The sequence below is a fragment of the Giraffa tippelskirchi genome, chromosome 3 (assembly GCF_054371585.1).
Source record: "Giraffa tippelskirchi isolate mGirTip1 chromosome 3, T2T-mGirTip1v1.2.pri, whole genome shotgun sequence".
Taxonomy (NCBI): Eukaryota; Metazoa; Chordata; class Mammalia; order Artiodactyla; family Giraffidae; genus Giraffa; species Giraffa tippelskirchi.
The window spans coordinates 37,822,575-37,845,713 of NC_137277.1; the positions used below are offsets into that span (position 1 = coordinate 37,822,575).

At 47.4% G+C, this 23,139-nt stretch overlaps 1 protein-coding gene across 9 annotated transcripts; it reads left to right on the forward strand.

Annotated features, from left to right (window-relative positions):
• Window positions 1–79: 79 nt before the first annotated feature.
• C3H17orf100 (chromosome 3 C17orf100 homolog) lies at window positions 80–19,329 on the forward strand. 9 transcript variants are annotated; one of them, XM_081579827.1, is made up of 6 exons: window positions 80–1,027; window positions 6,880–7,043; window positions 12,833–12,993; window positions 17,200–17,443; window positions 17,930–18,032; window positions 18,593–19,329. In XM_081579827.1, exon 1 carries the CDS (start codon window positions 329–331, stop codon window positions 704–706), a length of 378 nt encoding a protein of 125 aa, XP_081435953.1. In that variant the 5' UTR covers window positions 80–328; the 3' UTR covers window positions 707–1,027; window positions 6,880–7,043; window positions 12,833–12,993; window positions 17,200–17,443; window positions 17,930–18,032; window positions 18,593–19,329. The 9 variants fall into 9 exon arrangements, with proteins under 9 accessions (XP_081435953.1, XP_081435959.1, XP_081435951.1 ...); XM_081579833.1 differs by having other exon boundaries at window positions 80–910; XM_081579825.1 differs by lacking the exon at window positions 18,593–19,329 and having other exon boundaries at window positions 17,930–18,219.
• The last annotated feature ends 3,810 nt before the right edge of the window (window positions 19,330–23,139 follow it).

Sequence of the window (23,139 nt, forward strand, 5' to 3'; positions counted from 1 at the left end):
TTCGCAAGGGGGTGGGTGGCTCCGCCCATCCAGGGCCCGCCCCGGCGCCCCGACCCCGCCTCCACCCGGACAGGCTCTTGACAGACGAGGGGGAGGTGCGGGGGCAGACGGTGCTCTCAGGGGCCGAACCCAGGGTTCCCAAGGAGTCTTAGACCTCCCCGTTGCAGGATCACGGTGCCTCCACGTGGGTCGCGGGACCCTCGACCACCGCTCTGCCTGCATAACAATGGCATGTGACGTCGCTCCTCACGGTATAAAATAATCCTTCGGGGATCGTGGGGGCGGTGGGGCCTCCCAAAGGTCGGCTTGGCCCCGTTACCCCCATAAGATGGCCTCAGCCCTTCGGGGAAAGCCCTCTCCGGCCCGGGCGGAATCCATCCGCTCCGAGGAGACGGCGACGGTCAGCGTGGAGACCTCGTCCCACCGCGTGGAGACATCCTACCGTCACGTGAGTACATCTTCCCGGCAGGTGGAGACCACCCAGCGCCGCAGCGAGGGGCCCTCCGTCTCCCACTCTGGGAAGCGACTCCCTCGAGTCCTCGAGGTGTCCTCCCAGCACGTGGAAACCGCCTCACAGCTCACGGAGACGACTTCCCGCCACGTCAGGGCCTCGTCCCTGAGGGTGGAGACGTCTGTGCACCGCGTGGAGAGCCCGCCGCGGCGGGAGAAGCCGGCCGCCCGCCAGAACGTCCAAAAGGCCCGATGAAATGCTGCCTTCCTCGGGGCCACGAGATGGCCATGGCCCTTGGCCAGGGCCGAATCGCCTCCAGTTCGCAGCCTGCCTGCTGCCAGGTGGACCGATCATCTTTGGCTTCCTGGAAACAGTCCACAAATCAATTTAAGAAAGAGCCAAGCTGCGGTTTCGGGACTTAGCCAACATTCATTGACCCTGTTGCACCTTGGACCAAAGGCAAGCCTTTGACCCAGTGAACTATTTTAATTTGAAGCCAGCACAAAAAGTTTTCAGGCCCTAGATACTGTATGTGTTAAGCTGATGGAAAAGAGACTGTTTGAACCTCCGAGGCAGGTGAGTTTTGAGTTTGGGGCCCCTTGAATGACCTTGGCTGCTTCAAACCCGGAGAAGGAAATGGCAACCCACTCCAGTATTCTTGCCTGAAGAATTCCATGGGCAGAGGAACCTGGCAGGCTACAGTCCATGGGGTCACAGAGAGCCAGACAGGACTCAGCGACTATCACTCACTCACTGAATGACCTTGGCTGCTTCAAACTTAGGGACAAGGAGCAAACAAATCATAACCAGTGAAGTTATATGCCTGCTGCAAACCTGAGGTGCAAGGAACAGACTTTCCTTAATTAATTAGTTGGCCTGTGTTTATGTTTCAAAATATTTCTCTTTATGCCAAGTCCTTGTGCCTGGTAGCCATGCACACAGGTTTCAATAGAGGTCTGCTGCTGCTGCTGCTGCTAAGTCGCTTCAGTCGTGTCCAACCCTGTGCAACCCCATAGACAGAAGCCCACCAGGCTCCCCCGTCCCTGGGATTCTCCAGGCAAGAATACTGGAGTGGGTTGCCATTTCCTTCTCCAGTGCAGGAAAGTGAAAAGTGAAAGTGAAGTCACTCAGTCGTGCCCGACTCTCAGCGACCCCATGGACTGCAGCCTACCAGGCTCCTCCGTCCATGGGATTTTCCAGGCAAGAGTACTGGAGTGGGGTGCCATTGCCTTCTCCGTAATACAGGTCACATGTAGTTCAAAGTGAAAAGTGAAGGTCAACGTCAACAATCAAGAATAATCTTAGAAAGGAAACCTGACTGTGATTTGAGGAGGTGCAGGGGAGGAATATTTATTGAGCACCTACTCTGTGCTGGGCGTGCATTTGGGCTATAGCAGTGAACAAGGCAAACAGGGTCCTAGCCCTTGGGGAGCTTACACTCTAGTGAAAAGGGAGACAACAGATGACAAACCAAGAGTTTTCTATTGTGATGAGCACTATGAAAGAAACAAACAGATGATGTGATAGAGAATATGCTGACCGGTACCTAGTTTTTCTAAGTTAACCTGGTTAGCAACAACTGGAGGCAGGTCAGGGCTACCACCTAGATCAGTAAATCTTAACAGATTAGTAGGTTGAGCCATTCAAGGCAGCCTTGGCTGGGAATGAAAGGACATCCCTGCTTTCAACAGTATGTGCTATTTATCCCATTTAGCAGGATGTAAAGACCTGCATTTGGCAATAAGGAGTTCATGATCTGAGCCACAGTCTGCTCCCAGTCTTGTTTTTGCTGACTGTATAGAGCTTCTCCATCTTTGGCTGCAAAGAATATAATCAATCTGATTTCGGTGTTGACCATCTGGTGATGTCCATGTGTAGAGTCTTCTCTTGTGTTGTTGGAAGAGGGTGTTTGCTATGACCAGTGCGTTCTCTTGGCAAAACTCTATTAGTCTTTGCCCTGCTTCATTCTGTACTCCAAGGCCAAATTTGCCTGTTACGCCAGGTGTTTCCTGACTTCCTACTTTTGCATTCCAGTCCCCTATAATGAAAAGGACATCTTTTTTGGGTGTTAGTTCTAAAACATCTTGTAGGTCTTCATACAACCGTTCAAGTTCAGCTTCTTCAGCGTTACTGGTCGGGGCATAGACTTGGATTACTGTGATATTGAATAGTTTGCCTTGGAAACGAACAGAGATCATTCTGTCGTTTTTGAGATTGCATCCAAGTATTGCATTTCAGACTCTTTTGTTGACCATGATGGCTACTCCATTTCTTCTGAGGGAGTCCTGCCCACAGTAGTAGATATAATGGTCATCTGAGTTAAATTCACCCATTCCAGTCCATCTTAGTTCGCTGATTCCTAAAATGTCGACGTTCACTCTTGCCATCTCCTGTTTGACCACTTCCAATTTGCCTTGATTCATGGACCTAACATTCCAGGTTCCTATGCAATATGGCTGTTTACAGCATCGGACTTTGCTTCTATCACCAGTCACATCCACAGCTGGGTATTGTTTTTGCTTTGGCTCCATCCCATCATTCTTTCTGGAGTTATTTCTCCAGTGATCTCCAGTAGCATATTGGGCACCTACTGACCTGGGGAGTTCATCTTTCAGTGTCCTATCTTTTAGCCTTTTCATACTGTTCATGGGGTTCTCAAGGCAAGAATACTGAAGTGGTTTGCCATGCTCTTCTCCAGTGGACCACGTTCTGTCAGACCTCTCCACCATGACCCATCCATCTTGGGTGGCCCCACACAGCATGGCTTAGTTTCATTGAGATAGACAAGGCTGTGGTCCGTGTGATCAGATTGGCTAGTTTTCTGTGATTATAGTTTCAGTGTGTCTGCCCTCTGATGCCCTCTCGCAATACCTACCGTCTTATTTGGGTTTCTCTTACCTTGGACGTGAGGTATCTCTTCACGGCTGCTCCAGCAAGGTGCAGCTGTTGCTCCTTACCTTGGACAAGGGGTATCTACTCACGATGGCCCCTCCTGACCTTGAATGTGGAGTAACTCCTCTCGGCTCTCCTGTGCCCATGCAGCCGCCGCTCCTTGGACCTGGGGTAACTCTTCTCAGCTGCCCCCGGCCGCAGGCGCAGGCTAGCGCCTCTCCTTATTGCCAAATTCAGACTTAAATTGAAGAAAGTAGGGAAAACCACTAGACCATTCAGGTATAACCTAAATCAAATCCGTTATGATTATACAGTGGAAGTGACAAATAGATTTAAGGGACTAGATCTGATAGAGTGCCTGATGAATTATGGACAGAGGTTCATAACATTATACAGGAGACAGGGATCAAGATCATCCCCATGGAAAAGAAATGCAAAAAGGCAAAATGGCTGTCTGAGGAGGCCTTACAAATAGCTGGGAAAAGAAGAGAAGCAAAAAGCAAAGGAGAAAAGGAAAGATAAAGCCATTTGAATGCAGAGTTCCAAAGAATAGCAAGGAGAGATAAGAAAGCCTTCCTCAGCGATCAATGCAAAGAAATAGAGGAAAACAACAGATTGGGAAAGACTAGAGATCTCTTCAAGAAAATTAGAGATACCAAGGGAACATTTCATGCAAAGATGGGCTCGATAAAGGACAGAAATGGTATGGACCTAACAGAAGCAGAAGATATTAAGAAGAAGTGGCAAGAATACACAGAAGAACTGTAAAAAAAAGATCTTCATGACCCAGATAATCACGATGATGTGATCACTCACCTAGAGCCAGACATCCTGGAATGTGAAGTCAAGTGGGCCTTAGAAAGCATCACTATGAACAAAGCTAGTGGAGGTGATGGAATTCCAGTTGAGCTATTTCAAATCCTGAAAGATGATGCTGTGAAAGTGCTGCACTCGATATGCCAGCAAATCTGGAAAACTCAGCAGTGGCCACAGGACTGGAAAAGGTCAGTTTTCATTCCAGTCCCAAAGAAAGGCAATGCCAAAGAATGCTCAAACTACCGCACAATTGCACTCATCTCACATGCTAGTAAAGTAATGCTCAAAATTCTCCAAGCCAGGCTTCAGCAATACGTGAACTGTGAACTTCCAGATGTTCAAGCTGGCTTTAGAAAAGGCAGAGGAACCAGAGATCAAATTGCCAACATCCGCTGGATCATCGAAAAAGCAAGAGAGTTCCAGAAAAATGTCTATTTCTGCTTTATTGACTATGCCAAAGCCTTTGACTGTGTGGATCACAATAAACTGTGGAAAATTCTGAAAGCGATGGGAATACCAGACCATCTGACCTATCTGTTGAGAAACCTGTATGCAGGTCAGGAAGCAACAGTTAGAACTGGACATGGAACAACAGACTGGTTCCAAATAGGAAAAGGAGTCCGTCAAGGCTGTATATTGTCACCCTGCTTATTTAACTTATATGCAGAGTACATCATGAGAAACGCGAGGCTGAAAGAAACACAAGCTGGAATCAAGATTGCCAGGAGAAATATCAATAACCTCAGATATGCAGATGACACCACCCTTATGGCAGAAAGTGAAGAAGAACTAAAGAGCCTCTTGATGAAAGTGAAAGAGGAGAGTGAAAAAGTTGGCTTAAAGCTCAACGTTCAGAAAACTAAGATCATGGCATCTGGTCCCTTCACTTCATGGGAAATAGATGAGGAAACAGTGGAAACAGTGTCAGACTTTATTTTTTTGGGCTCCAAAATCACTGCTGATGGTGATTGCAGCCATGAAATTAAAAGACGCTTACTCCTTGGAAGGAAGGTTATGACCAACCTAGATAACATATTTAAAAGCAGAGACATTACTTTGCCAACAAAGGTCCATCTAGTCAAGGCTATGGTTTTTCCAGTGGTCATGTATGGATGTGAGAGTTGGACGGTGAAGAAAGCTGAGCACCAAAGAACTGATGCTTTTGAACTGTGGTGTTGGAGAAGACTCTTGAGAGTCCCTTGGACTGGAAGAAGATCCAACCAGTCCATCCTAAAGGAGATCAGTCCTGGTTGTTCATTGGGAGGACTGATGGTGAAGCTGAAACTCCAGTACTTTGGCACCTCATACGAAGAGTTGACTCATTGGAAAAGTCCCTAATGCTGGGAAGGATTAGGGGCAGGAGGAGAAGGGGACGACAGATGATGAGATGGTTGGATGGCATCACTGACTCGATGGACATGGGTTTGGGTAAACTCCGGGAGTTGGTGATGGACAGGGAGGCCTGGCGTGCTGGGATTCATGGGGTTGCAAAGAGTCGGACACAACTGAGGGACTCAAGTGAACTGAAAGATCTGGATTCTGTGGGACCTCACTGGGAGATGGAGTACTCGCTATTGGCAGGCACCGTGCCCAGTCATTACTCACATTAATTCATTTAATTACGAGGGAGTGCACCGGAATAGGGCTCAGGCCAGGGGAATGTCATAAAACCCCAGAGGCACCCCTGATGCTTCTGCTTCATCAAACTACTGCTATAGACTAATACTTAGACTTTGGAATGTTAGTCTTTGGTGAGCTTACTCACTCTTTTTAATGTGACAGACCGTGTGCATTAGATACACACTCTTAATCAGTGTTTTTAAATGAGCAAAGTGCTTCCTTTTCTTTAACTGTTCTTTATTAATGTTTTCGTTACAAAAGTGATAATGTGCTTAATGTAACAAATGAAATAATTCAAGATGTGTAAAGAATCTGTCATCATTGCTTTCCATTTTCACCCTCTGGAAATAAGTCGTGTCAGTAACTCGGTGTATATCCTTCCAGACCTTTCTGCAATAAATGCTCCTGATCTCCTTATTAGTCGTACCTGGAAAAGTGGTTGAAAGGTTACTGTGAAGAAGCCAAGAACTTGATTTCTAGATGATTGACTCTCTTGGAATCTAATCCCTTTGTTTTCCTTAATAAGGAGACTGAGGCACAGAGTGAGAGCCCCTTGCCAGTCACATGGCACTTAGCCTACCTGCAGTAGCACTGCCCCCACTGGACTCTCAGAACAGCAAAGATTTTACCACTGGAAACTCACTCATTTAGTTGTCAGTGGCCTGTCCACATTACCCATTAAAGATACCAGAAGAAAGGTCTAGAGGAATTAAATAGTTCTTTAGTGTGTCTTTGATGAGATTCTTTACCAGTCCCAGGGCCACTTTATCCATTAGGCATGGCAGGCTGTAATCCTAGGACCTGCAAAAAATGGTTGAAGCTTCAAAAATCCATTGGCTTCAAAATACAAGTACAAGAAAATAGCAAAATTGAAATTAATAAAGGTCAGTGGGCACACCTTGTAATATATGTGATATGATATGGATCAGGACCTCCAAAGATAAGAATATCTAAGATCCAGACTTAAAATGGCTCTGTCAAGGTAACACCACACTGATATCTGAGCTCCAATGAGATGATAGGGTAGGGCCTCTCTTTGAAAATGTTAAGACTGGTAAGACTTTGATTCCTTTATTTTCTCTTTTCTCTCCCCTGACCAGGCTGACCTTCCCACTGACTGAGAAACTAGACCTCCAATAAATGAATTCATCCCTCTGGGCCTCACTGCCCCCACTGAAAATGAGATGTTTGGACCAATCTTTGAATATGTGATTCTCAAAGTGAGGAATGCAGACACTGCTGGTGTGCAAGATGATTTTAGGAGGTATGAGAACGTTTTTTATTTTGATAATTAAATATTTATTTCAGTGTTTTTCTTTTGTTCAGTCACTAAGTTGTGTCTAACTCTGCAACGTCATGGACTGCAGCACACCAGGCTTCCTTGTCCTTCACCATCTCCCGGAGCTTGCTCAAACTCATGTCCATTGACTCAGTGATGCTATCTAACCGTCTCATCCTCTGTTGCTCCCTCTCCTCCTGCCCTCAGTCTTTCCCAGCATCAGGGTCTTTTCCAATGAGTTGGCTCTTTGCATCAGGTGGTCAAAGTATTGGAGCTTCAGCTTCAGCATCAGTCCTTCCAGTGAATATTTAGGGCTGATCTCCTTTAGGATGGACTGGCTGGATCGCCTTGCAGTCCAAGGGACTCTCAAGAGTCTTCTCCAACACCACAGTTCAAAAGCATCAGCTCTTTGGCACTCAGCCTTCTTTATGGTCCAACTCTCACATCCATATACAACTACTGGAAAAGCCACACGGACCTTTGTCGGCAAAGTGATGTTTCTGCTTTTTAATGCTCTGTCTAGGTTTGTCATAGCTTTTCTTCCAAAGAGCAAGCATCTTTTAATTTTGTGGCTGCAGTCGCCATCCACAGTGATTTTGGAGCCCAACAAAATAAAATCTGTCACTGTTTCTACTCTTTTCCCCATCCATTTGCCATGAAGTGATAGGACCAGATGCCATGATCTTCATTTTTTGAATGTTGAATTTTAACAGTGAATTATATATAAATATATAATATATATATGTATTATATATATAATTATATATATATGTATATAACTAACACTCATACTTGTTATTTCACCAATATTTTACTTCAGCTATAGTGGGCATTTTTAAATGTTTAAATGAATTGATTTAAATAAAAAATAGATTTCCATAAAGAGTCGGCCTTCAGTGTGGCCAGAAATTTGAAAGTGATATGGAACACACTGATTAGTGTTTGGGAAATAAGGCACTAATTTAGTTCCCTAAGTGAATGGTTTTTTAGATGCATGAGAAAGCCTGTGACTGTGAGGTCTATTTATTGTATTGTAATCAGCATTTTTCTTACTCACAAAATAAAAAATAGAAAATATAGATTGTATCAGTGTATATATCAACTGATATATACACTTACCTTTGAACAAGCAATTCAAAGGTAAGAATTTCTTTGTGAAATTTTTCTGTATTGTCACAGTGTGCTAAGTTTCCTCAGTCATGTCCAACTCTTTGCAACGCTATGGACTGTAGCCCTCCAGGCTCCTCTGTCCATGGGATTCTCCAGGCAAGAATACTGGAGTGGGTTGCCATGTCCTCCTCCAGGGGATCTTCCCAACCCAGGGATTGAACCCGAGTCTCTTAACATCTCCTGCATTGGCAGGAGGGTTCTTTACCACTAGCACCGCCTGGGAAGCCCTGTCACAGTGTAAAATATGTTAATATCGGGAGTCACTATCCAGAAAGCTGAAAAAAGAAAATGCTTCCTCTGAATCCGTGACAGTGTCTGAGTTTGTGCCATGACAGACTGTGGACAGCAGAGGTCAGACCATCCCCGCACGGCACGGCAGCAAAGGCTGATCCTTAGCTGAGCAGAAATCTCAGGGGCACGCCAGGCAGCACAGAGGCCTGAGGCCAGGCCTGAGGTGACAGAAAATCACAGTTGTTAACAGACAATCCAGCTTGTTTGCCTGCGGCAGTGACCACTTCTGAGAGGGACCAGAGCCCCAGGAGTTCCCTGGCCCTCCCCGGGAGCTCTCCAGGCAACACTGCCGCAGCCACTTCCCAGCCTCCACCCGCAGGCTGGCTTCTCATCTCTGAACTTTTCCCAACACCCTGGGGATGCTTAAGGAAGCATCTGGTGCTTCTCAGTCTAAGGCCCCGTGATTCAGCATTAGGCCCAGCCACATTCATCTTGAGAATCAAAATATCTTTGTGTGATGCGCCCACATTGATTTAAGGGAGGACATTCGTGTTGCACGTTCCATTCCAAAAGGAGCCTTGAGAGTGGAGACCAGCCAGCACACGGTGAACACTCACTCTCCCCCAGGCACTGTTCAGAACACCCCTGCATCCTTCACACCAGCATGAGGTGGATCAGAACACGGGAGCAGAGAGAGGTTAAGGCACCTACCCTGAGTGACCAGCCAGGAAGAAGAGGGGCTGAGACCCAAGCTGACTCCAAAGCTTGTGCTCTTAACCACTAGCTTCTGCTGACACAAGAGGCTGGAGAGCCTGAGAGCCTTCCAAGTCTCTTTTTTTTTTTTTTCCAAGTCTCTTTCTGCTAGTCCCAGTGTCACGTCCGGCGGCCTCTTCGGTCCACATCCTCCCTCATCCTCCTGTATCATTTGACCCCGAGGACCATCCCCTCCTCGAAATTTTCTCCTCCATTGGTTTCCATGGAGGAGAAAATCCTGCCTGTCCTCAAAGCCCTGCTTCATTTCCACCCCCACCAAGGATCCTGTCTTCCACCCAACCCTGAGCCCGCTTCCTGAATCTTCTCACTTCCCACTGATCCTCCCTCTGTTTACAGCACCCATGTGATCGCTCTTTAAATTACTCCTCGTTGTTTACTCCTGTCTCTCCCATGAGACTGAAAGCACATCAAGGGCAGGGACTATCACAAAGCCTCTTTGTGCCCAGTAACTATGCCCGGACCGAACGAACAAGGTTTGGTTTGTCTGGACACAGGCATGGTCACTGAACATTCTCAGCCCCCCTGTAAGGCAAGGGCAGTAAGCAGGGAAAGTACAGGGGGTGTAGCTTCTCCAGAGCACAATTAAGAACACATTTGCAAAGCCAGACGGACTTTGAATAAAGACAGAATTGTTCAATGACACACGCTCACTCATACTACATGGTCTTTTTCCCTTCTTTTTATTCACCCATGATTTACTGAATTCCTGCTCAGTGCCAGCTTCTGAGATGGTCGCTAGGAGCTAGGGGAAGACGGAAATTGGATGATTCAAGTCCAGAATCAGATCTGTGCCTACTGTTGGGGTAGGCCAGGAAAGGTGACCCCATGAGCCCTCCTTCCCTTTGCCTTCAGTCTGTTATAAGTTGCCTTCACCTCGTGATGCTTCAGCTGGGAGTCCAGACTGCAGCTGGCTTAAACAGATTGCTGTGCTTGCAAATAGCAAGACACTTCAGTGCCTGCAAAATCAAACTTTATCCCTTTTCTTAAATAAGGATGCAACTCCACTGTGTCAGTTTGGGCATGACTTCTTGGGGTATGACCTTGGAGTGACTCAGTGGGCATCACCCAGACTCCCTGGGGCCACCCAAGTGAGCTGGCCAGGTGGGCAGCCTCAGCTGAGACTGTCTCCCCACCAGTCTGAGGTCTGCGGATCAGGCTTCATGGTTGGAGAGCTCCAGACAGGGAGGGGCAGGGCAGGTCTCCTGGGAAGACAGGAGTGTGTGAGGAGACAAGGACTACCGTTCGCCAGCAAGGGTGGGGCCGCCCAAACATCCAGATGGTGGGATCATGTACGTATTATTTTTTATGTACTGATAGTTTTATTTTCTGTTTATTTGCATATACAACGGTCTTCATATTCGCTATTTGTGTAAATATTTATAGCAGCCTTCCTATAGCGTGTTGGACAGAATGGAGAACACTGCACTCGCCATCCTTTTATGTACAAGCCTGTTATTTTTCTGTTGAATTATTTCCTCGCAACCCACTCCCAGGAGTTTAATTACCACAGGCAAGGAGATGAACATTTTAATATCTCGAGAGCCGTATTGCCTAATTCCTTCCCTAGAAGACTGTGCTAATTTGCAGGGCCCCTGACAGTGTGTTTAAGCTGGCTTTACCACAGCCTCAGAGCATGAGATGTTGTCATTTCCCTAATGAGTGCTAATTTAGTAGGTGTGGAGTAGCACATTCAGCTACTCTAACGTGCGTTTCCCTGACTACATCAAGGATGAGCATGTTGTAGGTCCTGGTCCATTCTTTCAATGGCCTTCCTTCTGCATTGTAGTCCCTGTGTGTCTGTCTCTCTCCACCTCTCACTGACTTCATGTCGGCCTCTCTCTTTCTAAGCCTGTCTCCACCTTTCCACCTCTGAATCCTGTTTTTCTCTGGTTTCTAACTGGGCAGACACATGGCTGATTTGTGATGGTCCCGGACGAGCCCTGACAAGCTGCCGGCTGGACCCAGACACTGGGCCCTCCCCAGTGAACTCAGACGAGGTTCTTCCTTCTGGCGGGGTCTCATCTGGGCTGACCTCCCAAGAAATGGCTGGGAATGACTAGGATGTCCCTGCTCAGTGAGCCCCTCTAATGATGTGTTCCAGGCTCTCCATCCTCAGGACAACCCGCCAAACAGACCTGCATGTCCTGGCAGTTGGGAATGTGGGGTCTGACACAGCCAGTGAGCACGGTCCCAGAGTCCAGATGGGTGACAGCAGAGGGGCCCATAGAGACGAACGGCTCCAGCGAGCCCTTTGCCCAAAGTGGCAGAAAGAGCTCGCTTCTTGGGCAGAAAACCCCCTTGGCCCCAGGTAGATGGAGCTCACCCAGCACTCCATAGTGTGGCAGGAATGGGGGGCTGGCACACTGCTCCGCTCCCAATGGTCGTGAAGGTTCTTGGGCACTTGGGAAGGTTCCAGAAAGACTTTAGAAAAGCAGCTGACCTCAAGGGAAGCTATGCAGATGCACTCGGTGAACCCCCATGCCTGGTGAGTTGCTGACTCCAGGCACCAGACCTGCCTGCCGCCACTTGTCACTGAAGGTAGACAGGCCTTGAGGGGTCTGGGCCTCTGCAGTCACCTCTCAGACTCCGTGGATGGTCCTAGAACATTAGAATCAGAGAGATTGTTAAAAACCAGACAGGAACTCTAACATCAAGTGTTCTGCCCTTTCATTTAATGTTTTCAACATAACTCAGCTCTTTCTAAAACTATTATTATATAACAAATGCATGAAAAAGTGAAAGTGTTAGTCACTCACTTGCGTCTGACTCTTTGTGACCCCATGGACTGTAGCCCATCAGGATTCTCTGTCCATGGAATTCTCGAGGCAAGAATACTGGAATAGATAGCCATTCCCTCCTCCAGGGAATTGTCCTAACCCAGGGATCGAACCCGTGTCTCTGTAATTGCAGGCAGATTCTTTACCGACTGAGCCAGTAAGGAAGCCCATAAGAAGTGGATGCCCATTCTTAAATATTTAGAAAATACAGAAAACAACAAAGAAGGGAATGCAATACCATAGATTCACCAAAGATAATTTTAATTGTAAATAAAAATAATATTTTTATTATCACCGAGATCATACAGTATATATTATACAATTTTATATGTACTTTATTCACTTTAAATTATACATTATAAGCATTTTCAACATAGTGAAATATTCTTCATAAACACTTTTAATTCTTACATACAAGTTTTAAGTGAGACACACAAACAAATAAATACTGAGTTAGCCAAAAAGTTAATTTGTTCAGGGTTTACTATGGAAAACCCTGGATGAACTTTTTGGCTAACCCAATACTTACTGTTATCCCAGTGTTTGCCATCTATGATTTTTGTTGTTCAAGGATGTAAAAACACACCGGGGTGGCGGGGAAACACTGAGGTAAAAATCTTTTAAATATAAATCTTTGTCCACAATTTGAATTTTCCCTACTCATAGAGTATAAACATGTTTTTAGTCTTTCGACTTTGCTTCCCAAAAAGGTTGAGCTAAGAACACATATTTGTCTCACCACATACAACTATACGAAGAAATATCACTTTAAAAACATTTACTGATCCAAAAGGCAATGAGTCTATCGCTTCCTTTTAATAGGTAATTTGAGACTCGGTGAGGAAAAAGAGACATGCCTGCGGTCATCCCAGGAACGTGTTATCTCATGCCATCCTCTCAACAACCTACAGTATCAGGGAGCTAAAGCAAGTGGATGGGATAACCTGCTCAGACTCGCACTCAGCTCATGAGACATGGAGCCTGTGAGTTTAATCCCACATAGTCGGGAACCCGGGGCCCTTCACCTCGGTTCTATGGCTGCTTGTTGTTCCCAGACATGATGCTGAAAGGTGGTTTGGGGCCAAGACCTGAAAGAACTAGGAGTTTGGATGGATTTACCCTATGGACAGAGGAGCGCCATTAATGGGTCTTAAGCCTCAAGAGTGTGTTTTACAAAGATATTTCTGGTGGACCAGCTGGGGGAGGCTGGAGACAGGGAGGCTGGTGGGGGAGATGCGGGGCACAGATAACGTGGACGACAGAGGCCTGCACAGACCCATGTGCACGTGTGCTTGTGGGTTACAGGCCGTGGGCAGTCAGGAACATTAGGGGTCTGGGGAGGCCTCCTGCCATGCCCTTTCCACTGGGCAAGGGCCATTTTTATCTGCTACACGTCAGGCAGAACCTGTGCCAACTGCCCAAGACTGCACCTCAAATCTAGCAAATAAGAGAGAGGACGGTGTGGATTACATTATATTTAAAACAAGCCCACACAATGCCTGTAATTTTTTATTCTGACTCCGTAATTATAGCCCAAGACCGGTCAGATCATAGTTATCCCCACACCGACCCGCTGTTGAGACACATTGAATTAAAGGCTTTACTGCTCCTTCAGATTCTATTTTGGACGCCAAGCACTGGCAGGTAACCGGCCTTTCACGAGACCCGTCTTAGTGGAGCCCCTCCCAGAGCAGCCTGCAGAAAGGCCAGGTCAGCACTGGGCCCTTGAGAAGACCCCTGATACTGTGATGCTCTGCCCGGCCTGAGCCTTGGGCCGGAGCCAGGGCCTGGAGAGCTATGGAGGCGCCATCCTTGGAGCAGGCCAGCCTCCCACAGTCAGGCCTATCTCGGAGCTTCTGCACTCTGAAAGATTCCTGCCCCAGACCTTGACCAGGGTCCGAGGGTCGGATAGGCCAAGCCCTGGCCCTCGGGCACAGTTGTCACAGATAGGCTGGCATTGCCCAAAGGGGCCTGGTTTAGAAAAGAGGAGGAAAAAAACACAAAGAGCACAAGCCAGCCAGGCTCACACAGGCAGCCCCTGTGCCCTCTCGTGACCCAGTCAAAAGATGGTCTTCATAAAATGGGCAGAAGACCTAAATAGACACTTCTCCCAAGAAGACGTACAGATGGCCAACAAGCACATGAAGAGATGCTCAACATCACTAATTATTAAGAGAAATGCAAATCAAAACTGTAGTGAGTTATCACCTCATACCCATCAGAATGACCACCGTCAAAAAAATCTACAAACAATAAATGCTGGAGAGGGTGTGCAGAAAAGGGACTCCTCCTACTCTGTTGGCAGGAATGTAAATTGGTGTAGTCACTATGGAGAACAGTATGGAGGTTCCCTAAAAGACTAAAAATAGAACTGCCATATTATTCCACTCCTGGGCATATACCCCAAGAAAACCGTAATTCAAAAAGATACATGCTCCCCAATGTTCATTGCAACACTATTTACAATAGCCAGTACATGGAAGCAACCGGCATGTCTATCAACAGAGGGAACGGATAAAGAAGATGTGGCACATATATACAATGGAATATTACTGAGCCATAAAGGAGGAATGGAATTGTGCCATTTGCAGAGACGTGGATGGACCTAGAGACTGTCATACACAGTGAAGTCAGAAGATGAAAAACAAATACCATCTATTAACGCATATGTGTGGAATCTAGAAAAAGTGGTATAGAGGGACATACTTGAAAAGCAGAAATAGAGACAAAGACGGAGAACAAATGGACAGCTACCAAGGAGGGAAGGGGGTGGTGGGTGGCATGAATTGGGAGATTGGGATGGACATATTTACACCACTATGTATACAACAGATAACTAACGAGCACCAGCTGTCCAGCCTAGGGAACTCTACTCAGTGCTCTGTGGTGACCTAAAAGGGAGAGGAGAAGGTAGGAGGAAAGAGGGGATATGTTTATAGGTATAGCTAATTCACTTTGCTATCCAATAGAAAGCAACACAACATTATAAAGCAACTATCCTCCAAGAAAAATAGTCAAATAATTAAAAAAAAAAAAAAAAAACTATGCCTAGAATAGATCCTGGGAAGCCTTCCCTGATTCTGGCTGAACCTGTCTGCTCCAGTACAATCAGGAGGAGGATTGTTTACCTGGATATACCTTTGGGGGCCGGGACAGAACCCCAGTCTTCCCTGTGACCCCCATCTCTCAGCGCAGGGCAGGCATCTCGCAGGGGTCAGTAAACGTAGGCCTGAATTGCTCTTTGCTTCAGAGACCCAGATCAAGGGCACCATGACCAGAACCAGCCAGCTGCCCAAGTCACCAGGCTGAAACCACCGAGAGCTGGCGCGCCAGGGATGTTTGCTGAGGAAGGGAACACAGAAATAAAACCTGACTTTAAAAAAGAAACATGCCCCATAGGTATTCTATTTATACGAAAATCAGCTGTGATTTTAGTAACTGCCCTCCCGCCTCACCTCCCCAAGGTGTGCCCTGCCTTCCCACAGGGCGCCTCTACACCCCACCCACCCGGTAATCATGGCTCTACCTGCCCAGTCCCCTCCTCTGTTTGTTCTCTGGGGTTTCCCTCGATTGCAGGGTGAGAGTTTCCAGACGCCCCAGGGGCCTGTCCCCTGCCTGGCCCCAGACTCCCTCTCTCCCTCCCTGATCTGCCCTCGTCAGGGCCCACACGGCCTGTGGGGTGGCGGAGGGGCAGGGCAGGAAGTTGGCCCCTTAACTGAGCCAGAGCAAGGCAGATCCAGGGCTCCTGGCTCCAGAAGCCAGGCCCTGCTCCTCCCAAGTCTCTGTCAAGCCACAGGACCCTACTCCCTAGTTCAGACCAAACTCAAGGTCTGCATGGCACAGTAATGGGAATGGGCCTTTGGGGTCAGGCTTGGGGTCCTCTGGCTCCTCCTGGGCTGCCGGCATCTAGCCAGCTCACCTACCTCCCATCCTCTCCCAGCCTCAGACCCCTCCCTGGCCAAACAGAGCCACACTTGCTGCACCAGTCTGCTCAGGGCCATGCCACGAGGCTCAGAAAGCACAGGGCTGGCTATTCTAGCACCAGAGCCATGTGTGAAACCTGGCAGGGTGAGAAATTCCAGCTGGAGAGCAGCCGCTCCATGCTTCCTGTGCGGTCATCAAGAATCAAGCTCCAGGCACTTCCCTGGTGGTCCAGTGGTTAAGACTGCGCTCCCAATGCAGGCGGCATGGATTCGACCCCTAGTCAGGAAACTAAGACCCATCATGCCGCATGGTGCAGCCTAAAAAAAGAGTGAAAAATAACACATAATAATCTTTTTTAAAAGTTATGTCTTTGAGAATCAAGCCCAGGGTACCCCAGCCCTGGTTCTGTGAGCCTCCTCCTCTAGTCTCACCCTCCCCTCCTCCATCAGCTCCCTCATCCCAGAGTCCCACTGGGCCCTTAGGGAGCACTCTGCTCTCCACCAAGGTTCCTGCTCCTCACGGAGGGCCAGCTGGGTGAGGGGTACCAGGGGGCCCTCAGTATCCTGGCAAGTCCCTCCTACTTCCAGCTAGATTCTAGGAGAGACCAGGGCAAACCTGAGGCAGGGGGCTGGGGCTGAGGTTCACCGTCCTGGGAAACTTCTGAGGCTCCCTCACAGCTCAGCACCCAGGCAGGCACCCAACAACCCACAGCTGCGGTTTCCAGAGAGCCGGGCCTCCCACCGCAGGGACAGTAAGCTGAGAAGCACTGGAGCTATAAATGTGAAGTGGTGAGCCGCAGGACACTGCCGCAGCCCCACAGCGGCCAGGAGCCGACCTCTCCCCTTCTCCCTGCCTCCCTGCTAGCTCCAGGGCCCCCTCCATCCCCCGCCAAGCCTCTGAGACAGCCCAGGCCTGCCCATTGGCTCTGCTCCAGACTCCGAGCAGAGTTGCTGCTGCACCCCCACCTCGGGAGGTCCCAGGCCTGGCTGGGGTCAGGGCAGGCAGGACACCACACAGCCCTTTGCACTGTCAGGGCCTCTGGTCTCGCCCCTCAAACATCATCTTATTTCATGTTGACTTACACAAGAGGAGTGTGTGTGTGTGTGTTCAGTCGCGTCCAACTCTTTGTGATCCCATGGACCGTAGCCCACCAGGCTCCTCTGTCCATGGGATTCTCCAGACAAGAATACTGGAGTGGGTTGCCATGCCCTGCTCCAGGGAGTCTTCCCGACCCAGGGATTGAACCCTCATCTCCTCCATTGCAGGCCGATTCTTTACTGCTGAGCCACCAGGGAAGTCCCACACAAGAGGAGAGGGGACCATAATCTGTTGGAGCTTACTGCTTCTAAAGGTCTTACTCCAGCCGGGGTGGTACCCAGTCACAGCTTCAGATCCATCTGGAGGCCACCTTGACCTTGGGCTGGACCTGAGGCTCCTGTGGTCCTGACGGGCATCCTCATAACCCCTGCCAGAAAGGAGACTCCAAGAGCAGCAGCAATGGCTGACGATGTAAGAGCACCCCCTTCACCAAGTTCCCGCTCCCCCGTGTGCCCAGCCCAGAGCTCTCAGACTGTGGGAGGGTCATTGTTCCACAGGCAAGAGACCACACCCAGGGAGGAGGTCCAGAGCTCCGCTGTGCCTTGGGTCTCCCCACTACTCCCACACTTCAGGCCTGGCCGGGAGTGCAGTGCGAGGTGGAGAGCAGGGGCCCATCTGGAAAGGTCTCAGGAAACAGAGACAGGGAAGAAGCCCCTATTTCTCTCCTCGCAGACAGAGTCTGCCAAAGACAGGCCAACACCCCAATACCCCTGCTCTGCTGGACAGTCTGTCCACTAGCACAGGCCCCTCATGTCAGGCTGACCAGGAAAGGTAAGGTCACCCTCATCATGTCTGTCACCTGCCCTACACAAGAGCTCAGAGATGAGCCCTTGGGTCTCTGGGGAGGCCGGACGCAGTAGGATTGTTCTGAGCCGCTATCTCTTCAATGTCCCGTAGCGCGCGCCCCTTCAGGAAGGAAGACAGCGATGGACGCCTAGGAAGTACCACCAGCCAAGGTGGAGGCCCCGCCAGGAGCCTGTGAAGAAGCGCTCTGCTCTGGGTAATGGGGAAAATGGACAACGAGGGGCCTCTAGACGTGACCACAGGCCCAAGGGTCACCGACCAAGCAAATCACCAAGCCTGGTTCCCGGCTGACAGCCTGTCCTCCCTCCTTGTGACCCAAGGAGTTTAGCTTCCTAAGTACACAAATAGGGAAAAACAGCCTGGGCAAATGTTTAGTGCAAAAAGCATTTAGTATTTCTTATTTGTAAGTATTTCTTATTTCTTATTTTTGGCCACACCTTGAGGCATGTGGGAAATTAATTCCCCAATCAGGGATCGAACCCCGTATATCCTGCAGTGGGAGCTCGGAGTCTTAACCACTGGATCTCCAGGGAAGTCCCTTGTTTGTAACAAATTTTAAAACTTTCAGATCAGTTCAGTTCAGTCATTCAGTCGTGTCTGACTCTTTGCGACCCCATGAACCGCAGCATGCCAGGCCTCCCTGTCCATCACCAACTCCCGGAGTTTACCCAAACCCATGTCCATTGAGTCAGTGATGCCATCCAACCATCTCATCCTCTGTCATCCCCTTCTCCTCCTGCCCCCAATCCTTCCCAGCATCAGGGTCTTTTCCAATGAGTCAACTCTTCGCATGAGGTGGCCAAAGTATTGGAGTTTCAGCTTCACCATCAGTCCTTCCAATGAACACCCAGGACTGATCTCCTTTAGGATGAACTGGTTGGATCTTCTTGCAGTCCAAGGGACTCTCAAGAGTCTTCTCCAGCTCCACAGTTCAAAACCATCAATTCTTTGGCGCTCAGCTTTCTTCACCGTCCAACTCTCACATCCATACATGACCACTGGAAAAACCATAGCCTTGACTAGACGGAACTTTGTTGGCAAAGTAATGTCTCTGCTTTTAAATATGCTATCTAGGTTGGTCATAACCTTCCTTCCAAGGAGTAAGCGTCTTTTAATTTCATGGCTGCAATCACCATCAGCAGTGATTTTGGAGCCCAAAAAAATAAAGTCTGACATGTTTCCACTGTTTCTCCATCTATTTCCCATGAAGTGATGGGACCAGATGCCATGATCTTAGTTTTCTGAACGTTGAGCTTTAAGCCAACTTTTTCACTCTCCTCTTTCACTTTCATCAAGAGGCTCTTTAGTTCTTCTTCACTTTCTGCCATAAGGGTGGTATCATCTGCATATCTGAGGTTAAAACTTTACAGGAGGACAAAAAGTTGTAATGTGTGGGAAAATACCATTTTGTTGTGTAAGATGGATCAACATGGTAAAGATGGCATTTCTCATCTAACCTAATATATAAACCTGCTGTGATTCATTTATTCATCTAATACGTATGGAGTCATTACTATGTACTAGGTGTGTTCTAGGCATCGGGGAACATAGGAATGACAAAACAAAAATTCTTGCCTTTGTGCGGCTTACGTTTTTAAAGATGGGAGAGAGACAAAATAAAGAGCTGGAGAAGTATATAGTATATTAGGTGAGAAACGCAAGAGAGAAAAATCAAGGACAGTATAGAGAGCATGGGGTGGGTGGGGAGTCATAATTTAAAATAGACTGAGTAGTAGCAACATTTGAGCAGAGATTTGGGTGGGGGGCACTGCATCAGATCTTAGTTGCATTTTTTGTTGTGGTGCACAGACTCTAGTTGTGGCTCTCAGGTTTGGTTGCTTCCTGGCATGTGCCATCTTAGTTCCCCCACGAGGGATCAAACCCATGTCCCCTGCATTGCAAGGTGGATTCTTAACCGCTGGACCACCAGGGAAGTCCCTTGAGCAGACATTTAAAGGAGGTGATGAGGCAGACGCATACTTGGCGTGCTCTAGGAGCAGCAAGGAGGCCTGTGTAGCTAGATCAGAGTGAGTCAGTGGTTCTCAGATATTGGGGATGCCTGGAGGCATTTTTCATGGACACAACTTGGGGTGGGAGGTGTAGGGTTGCTGCTGGCATCCGGTTAATAGATGCCAGGTTGCTGTTAAACACCCTGCAGTGCACAGACAGCTTCCTACAACAAAGATTTGTGTAGGAATGCCAGTCATGGTGAGGTCAAGAAACCCTGGAGAGTGAGGCAAAGTTGGAAAAGAGATAGCCAGAGAGGTAACTGCCAACCGGAATTGAGCTAGAAAAGCTGATTCAAAAATTCTTATGGAAAAATATGTGAGAATAGCTGGAGGGGGCAGGAAGTGGGAAGGATTAAAAAGAAGAATTTTTTTTACCAGATTTAACATACACTATAAATATTTTGAGGCTTCTCTGGTAGCTCAGCTTGTAAAGAATCCACTTGCAGTGCAGGAGACCCCAGTTTGATTCCTGGGTCGGGAAGATCCACTGGAAAAGGGATAGGCTACCGTCTCCAGTATCCTTGCCTGGAGAATCCCCATGGACAGAGGAGCCTGGCAGACTTCAGTCCATGCGGTCGCAAAGAGTCAGATGCAACTAAGCACAGCACATAAATATTTTTATGACAAATGACTAATTTCCTTAATATAGAAAGAGTTCCTATAAGTCAATAAAAAAGGCCTTTAAAAAAAACTCTTAGAAAATAAGAAAAAGGGAGTTTACCAAAAAGGATACACAAATGGATAATAAATATGTGAAAAAAATGATAAATGTTACTTGCAATTTAAATAAATGAGAGTGAAAATTATGAGAGCATTTTGCAACTATCAGAGTAGCAATGATTGAGAAATTTGTTTACTTAGGATGTGTGAGAATATGACTTGTTCTTGAAAATATATTCTTGAAAATACATATTGACAGACCTTTTTTGAAAAGCAAGTTGGCGATATATGTCCCAGATTTTTTCTTTTTTTTTTTGCGGCTTGTGGGATCTTACTTCCCCAACCAGGGATGGAACTCCAGCCTTTGGCAGTGAAAGCAGAGTCCTAATCACTGGACCACCAGGAATTCCCCTCTGTTCCAGATTTAAAGACATATACCTTTTCATCCAGCATGCTGTTATCGAAAAGTATTCTACTTACGTAGGTTTACAAAGGTTTAAACTACAGACATGTTTACTATAGTCTTAGCAAAAGATTGGAAATGACCCAAATGTCCATCAACTGTGGCCTTGTTTATTATACAATATACAGGTGGCTCAGTAGTAAAGAATCCTACCAATTCTGCCAATGTTCAATCCCTGAGTTGGAAAGATCCCCTGGAGTAGGAAATGGCAATCCACTCTAGTATTCTTGCCTGGAAAATACCATGGACAGAGGAGCCTGGTGGGATACAGTTCATGGGGTTGAAAGGAGTTGGACACAACTTAGCAACTAAGCACGCACAAACACTTACAATGGAATACTATGCAGCTTTAAAAAAGACTGAGGCTTACTCCTAGGCACACAGCCAAGAGAAGTGAAAACACATGTCCACAAAAAAGATTTGTGCAGAGAATTTTATAACAGCTTTATTCAGATAGTCTTCAATTGGAGCAAAACTAATGTCCATCAGAGAAAAATAAACAAATTGTGGCATAGTCATACAATGAGAAACTACTTAGCACAACAAAGAAAGGAAGGAATGCATACACACAACAGGAATGAACGTCTAAAATGATGTGTTGCACAAAATAAATCAGACACCAAAGTGTATATTATATGATTCCATTGACGTGAATTTCAACAGGCAAAACCAACCCATGGTGACAGAAATCATAACAATGATTGCCTCAGGAAGGTGCAGATTCCTAGAAGGGGCAAGAGAAACTTCAGGGCATTAGGAAATGGAAATAAAGTACTGCTTACATGTTGTACACAGTGTGTACAATCACTGAATTGTACACTTCAGATCTGTGCAATTCACATCTCATTTTACCTCAGTTTAAAAACAAAACCGGGAATTCCCTGGTGGTCTAGTGGTTAGGACTCGGTGTTTTCTCTGCCAGGGTTCTGGATTCAATCCCTGGTCAGGGAACTAGGATTCCACAAGCTGCAAGGAGCGGCCAAACGACAATAATTTTAAAAAATAAAAGCAAAAGTAACTATTGAATGGGGGGAGGGAATCTAACTTCATATGTCCTGAATGGAATGATCTCTAAATAAATTAATGGGAAGGAATGGCAACAAGGACAGAAAATGTGTACAGTATGCTCCCGGATGTAATAAGGAAGGCAACCACCATGCAGGATCACGGACATGGAGGGCTGACTGGACTAGGCCATTTAATACAAGGGACGTGAGCATCCACAGATTTTGGTGCCCAGGGGATCCTGGAGCCAGCCCTCGAGAGCTAACTGTATACATAACACATCTGGAAGGACATGTAAGAAACCGTTGGACAAGTGTTGCCTTTCTGGAAGGGCCTGGAGGCCCCAAGGTCTGAAGGGGAGGGGCATGTCTCAGTGCTTTTTTGACTTGTTGGAATTTCTTTCACTGTGTTCATGTTAACTTTTTAGATATAAAAACTAGTTAAAATTTCCTGATAGGATAACAGGCTCTCCAGAGGTTGGGTTGTCATATTTCTCTACCCTTGGTAGCTGAAAAAGTGTGTGTGTGTTAGTCGCTCAGTCGTGACCAGGTCTTTGCAAGTCTAGGACTGCAGCCTGCCAGTCTCCTCTGTCCACAGAATTCTCCAGGCAAGAATATTGTCGTGGGTTGCCATGCCCTCCTCCATGGGATCTTCTTGATCCAGGGATTGAACCCGGGTCTCCTGCATTGCAGGCAGATTCTTTACCTCTGAGCCACCAGGGAAGCTTCTCTGGTAGCTGGAAGCAGAGACAAAACTGCTGCTCTAATCCTGCCAGCAGTGGGAGGCCTGTGTCCCTGAGAGTGGAAGTCGGAGTGTGCACAAGCCTATCAGAGAAGCTTCTGGAAGGCATGCCCAGGGCAGGGAAGTGAGAACCTGAATCCTGGGTCAGGACACCACGGGAAATAAACCGAGTATCTATCTATCTGGGCATATGGATTTCAGCCAGAAATAATAAGCTTTCTGTTGAAGAATATAAAAACCCATCCCATGACATGGAAGATTTATCTTGATGAAAATTTTTTTAATGTGAAAAAATGCTTCCTTGGTGGAAAGAAGACAAGGCTTTTAAGATGATATTGGACCAAGGGAGAGAGTACCCTAGAAGGAGTTCTGAGCTAAGAATAGGACTGCCAGGTGTAGTTTTTAACCAGACAATCCAGCGTTTG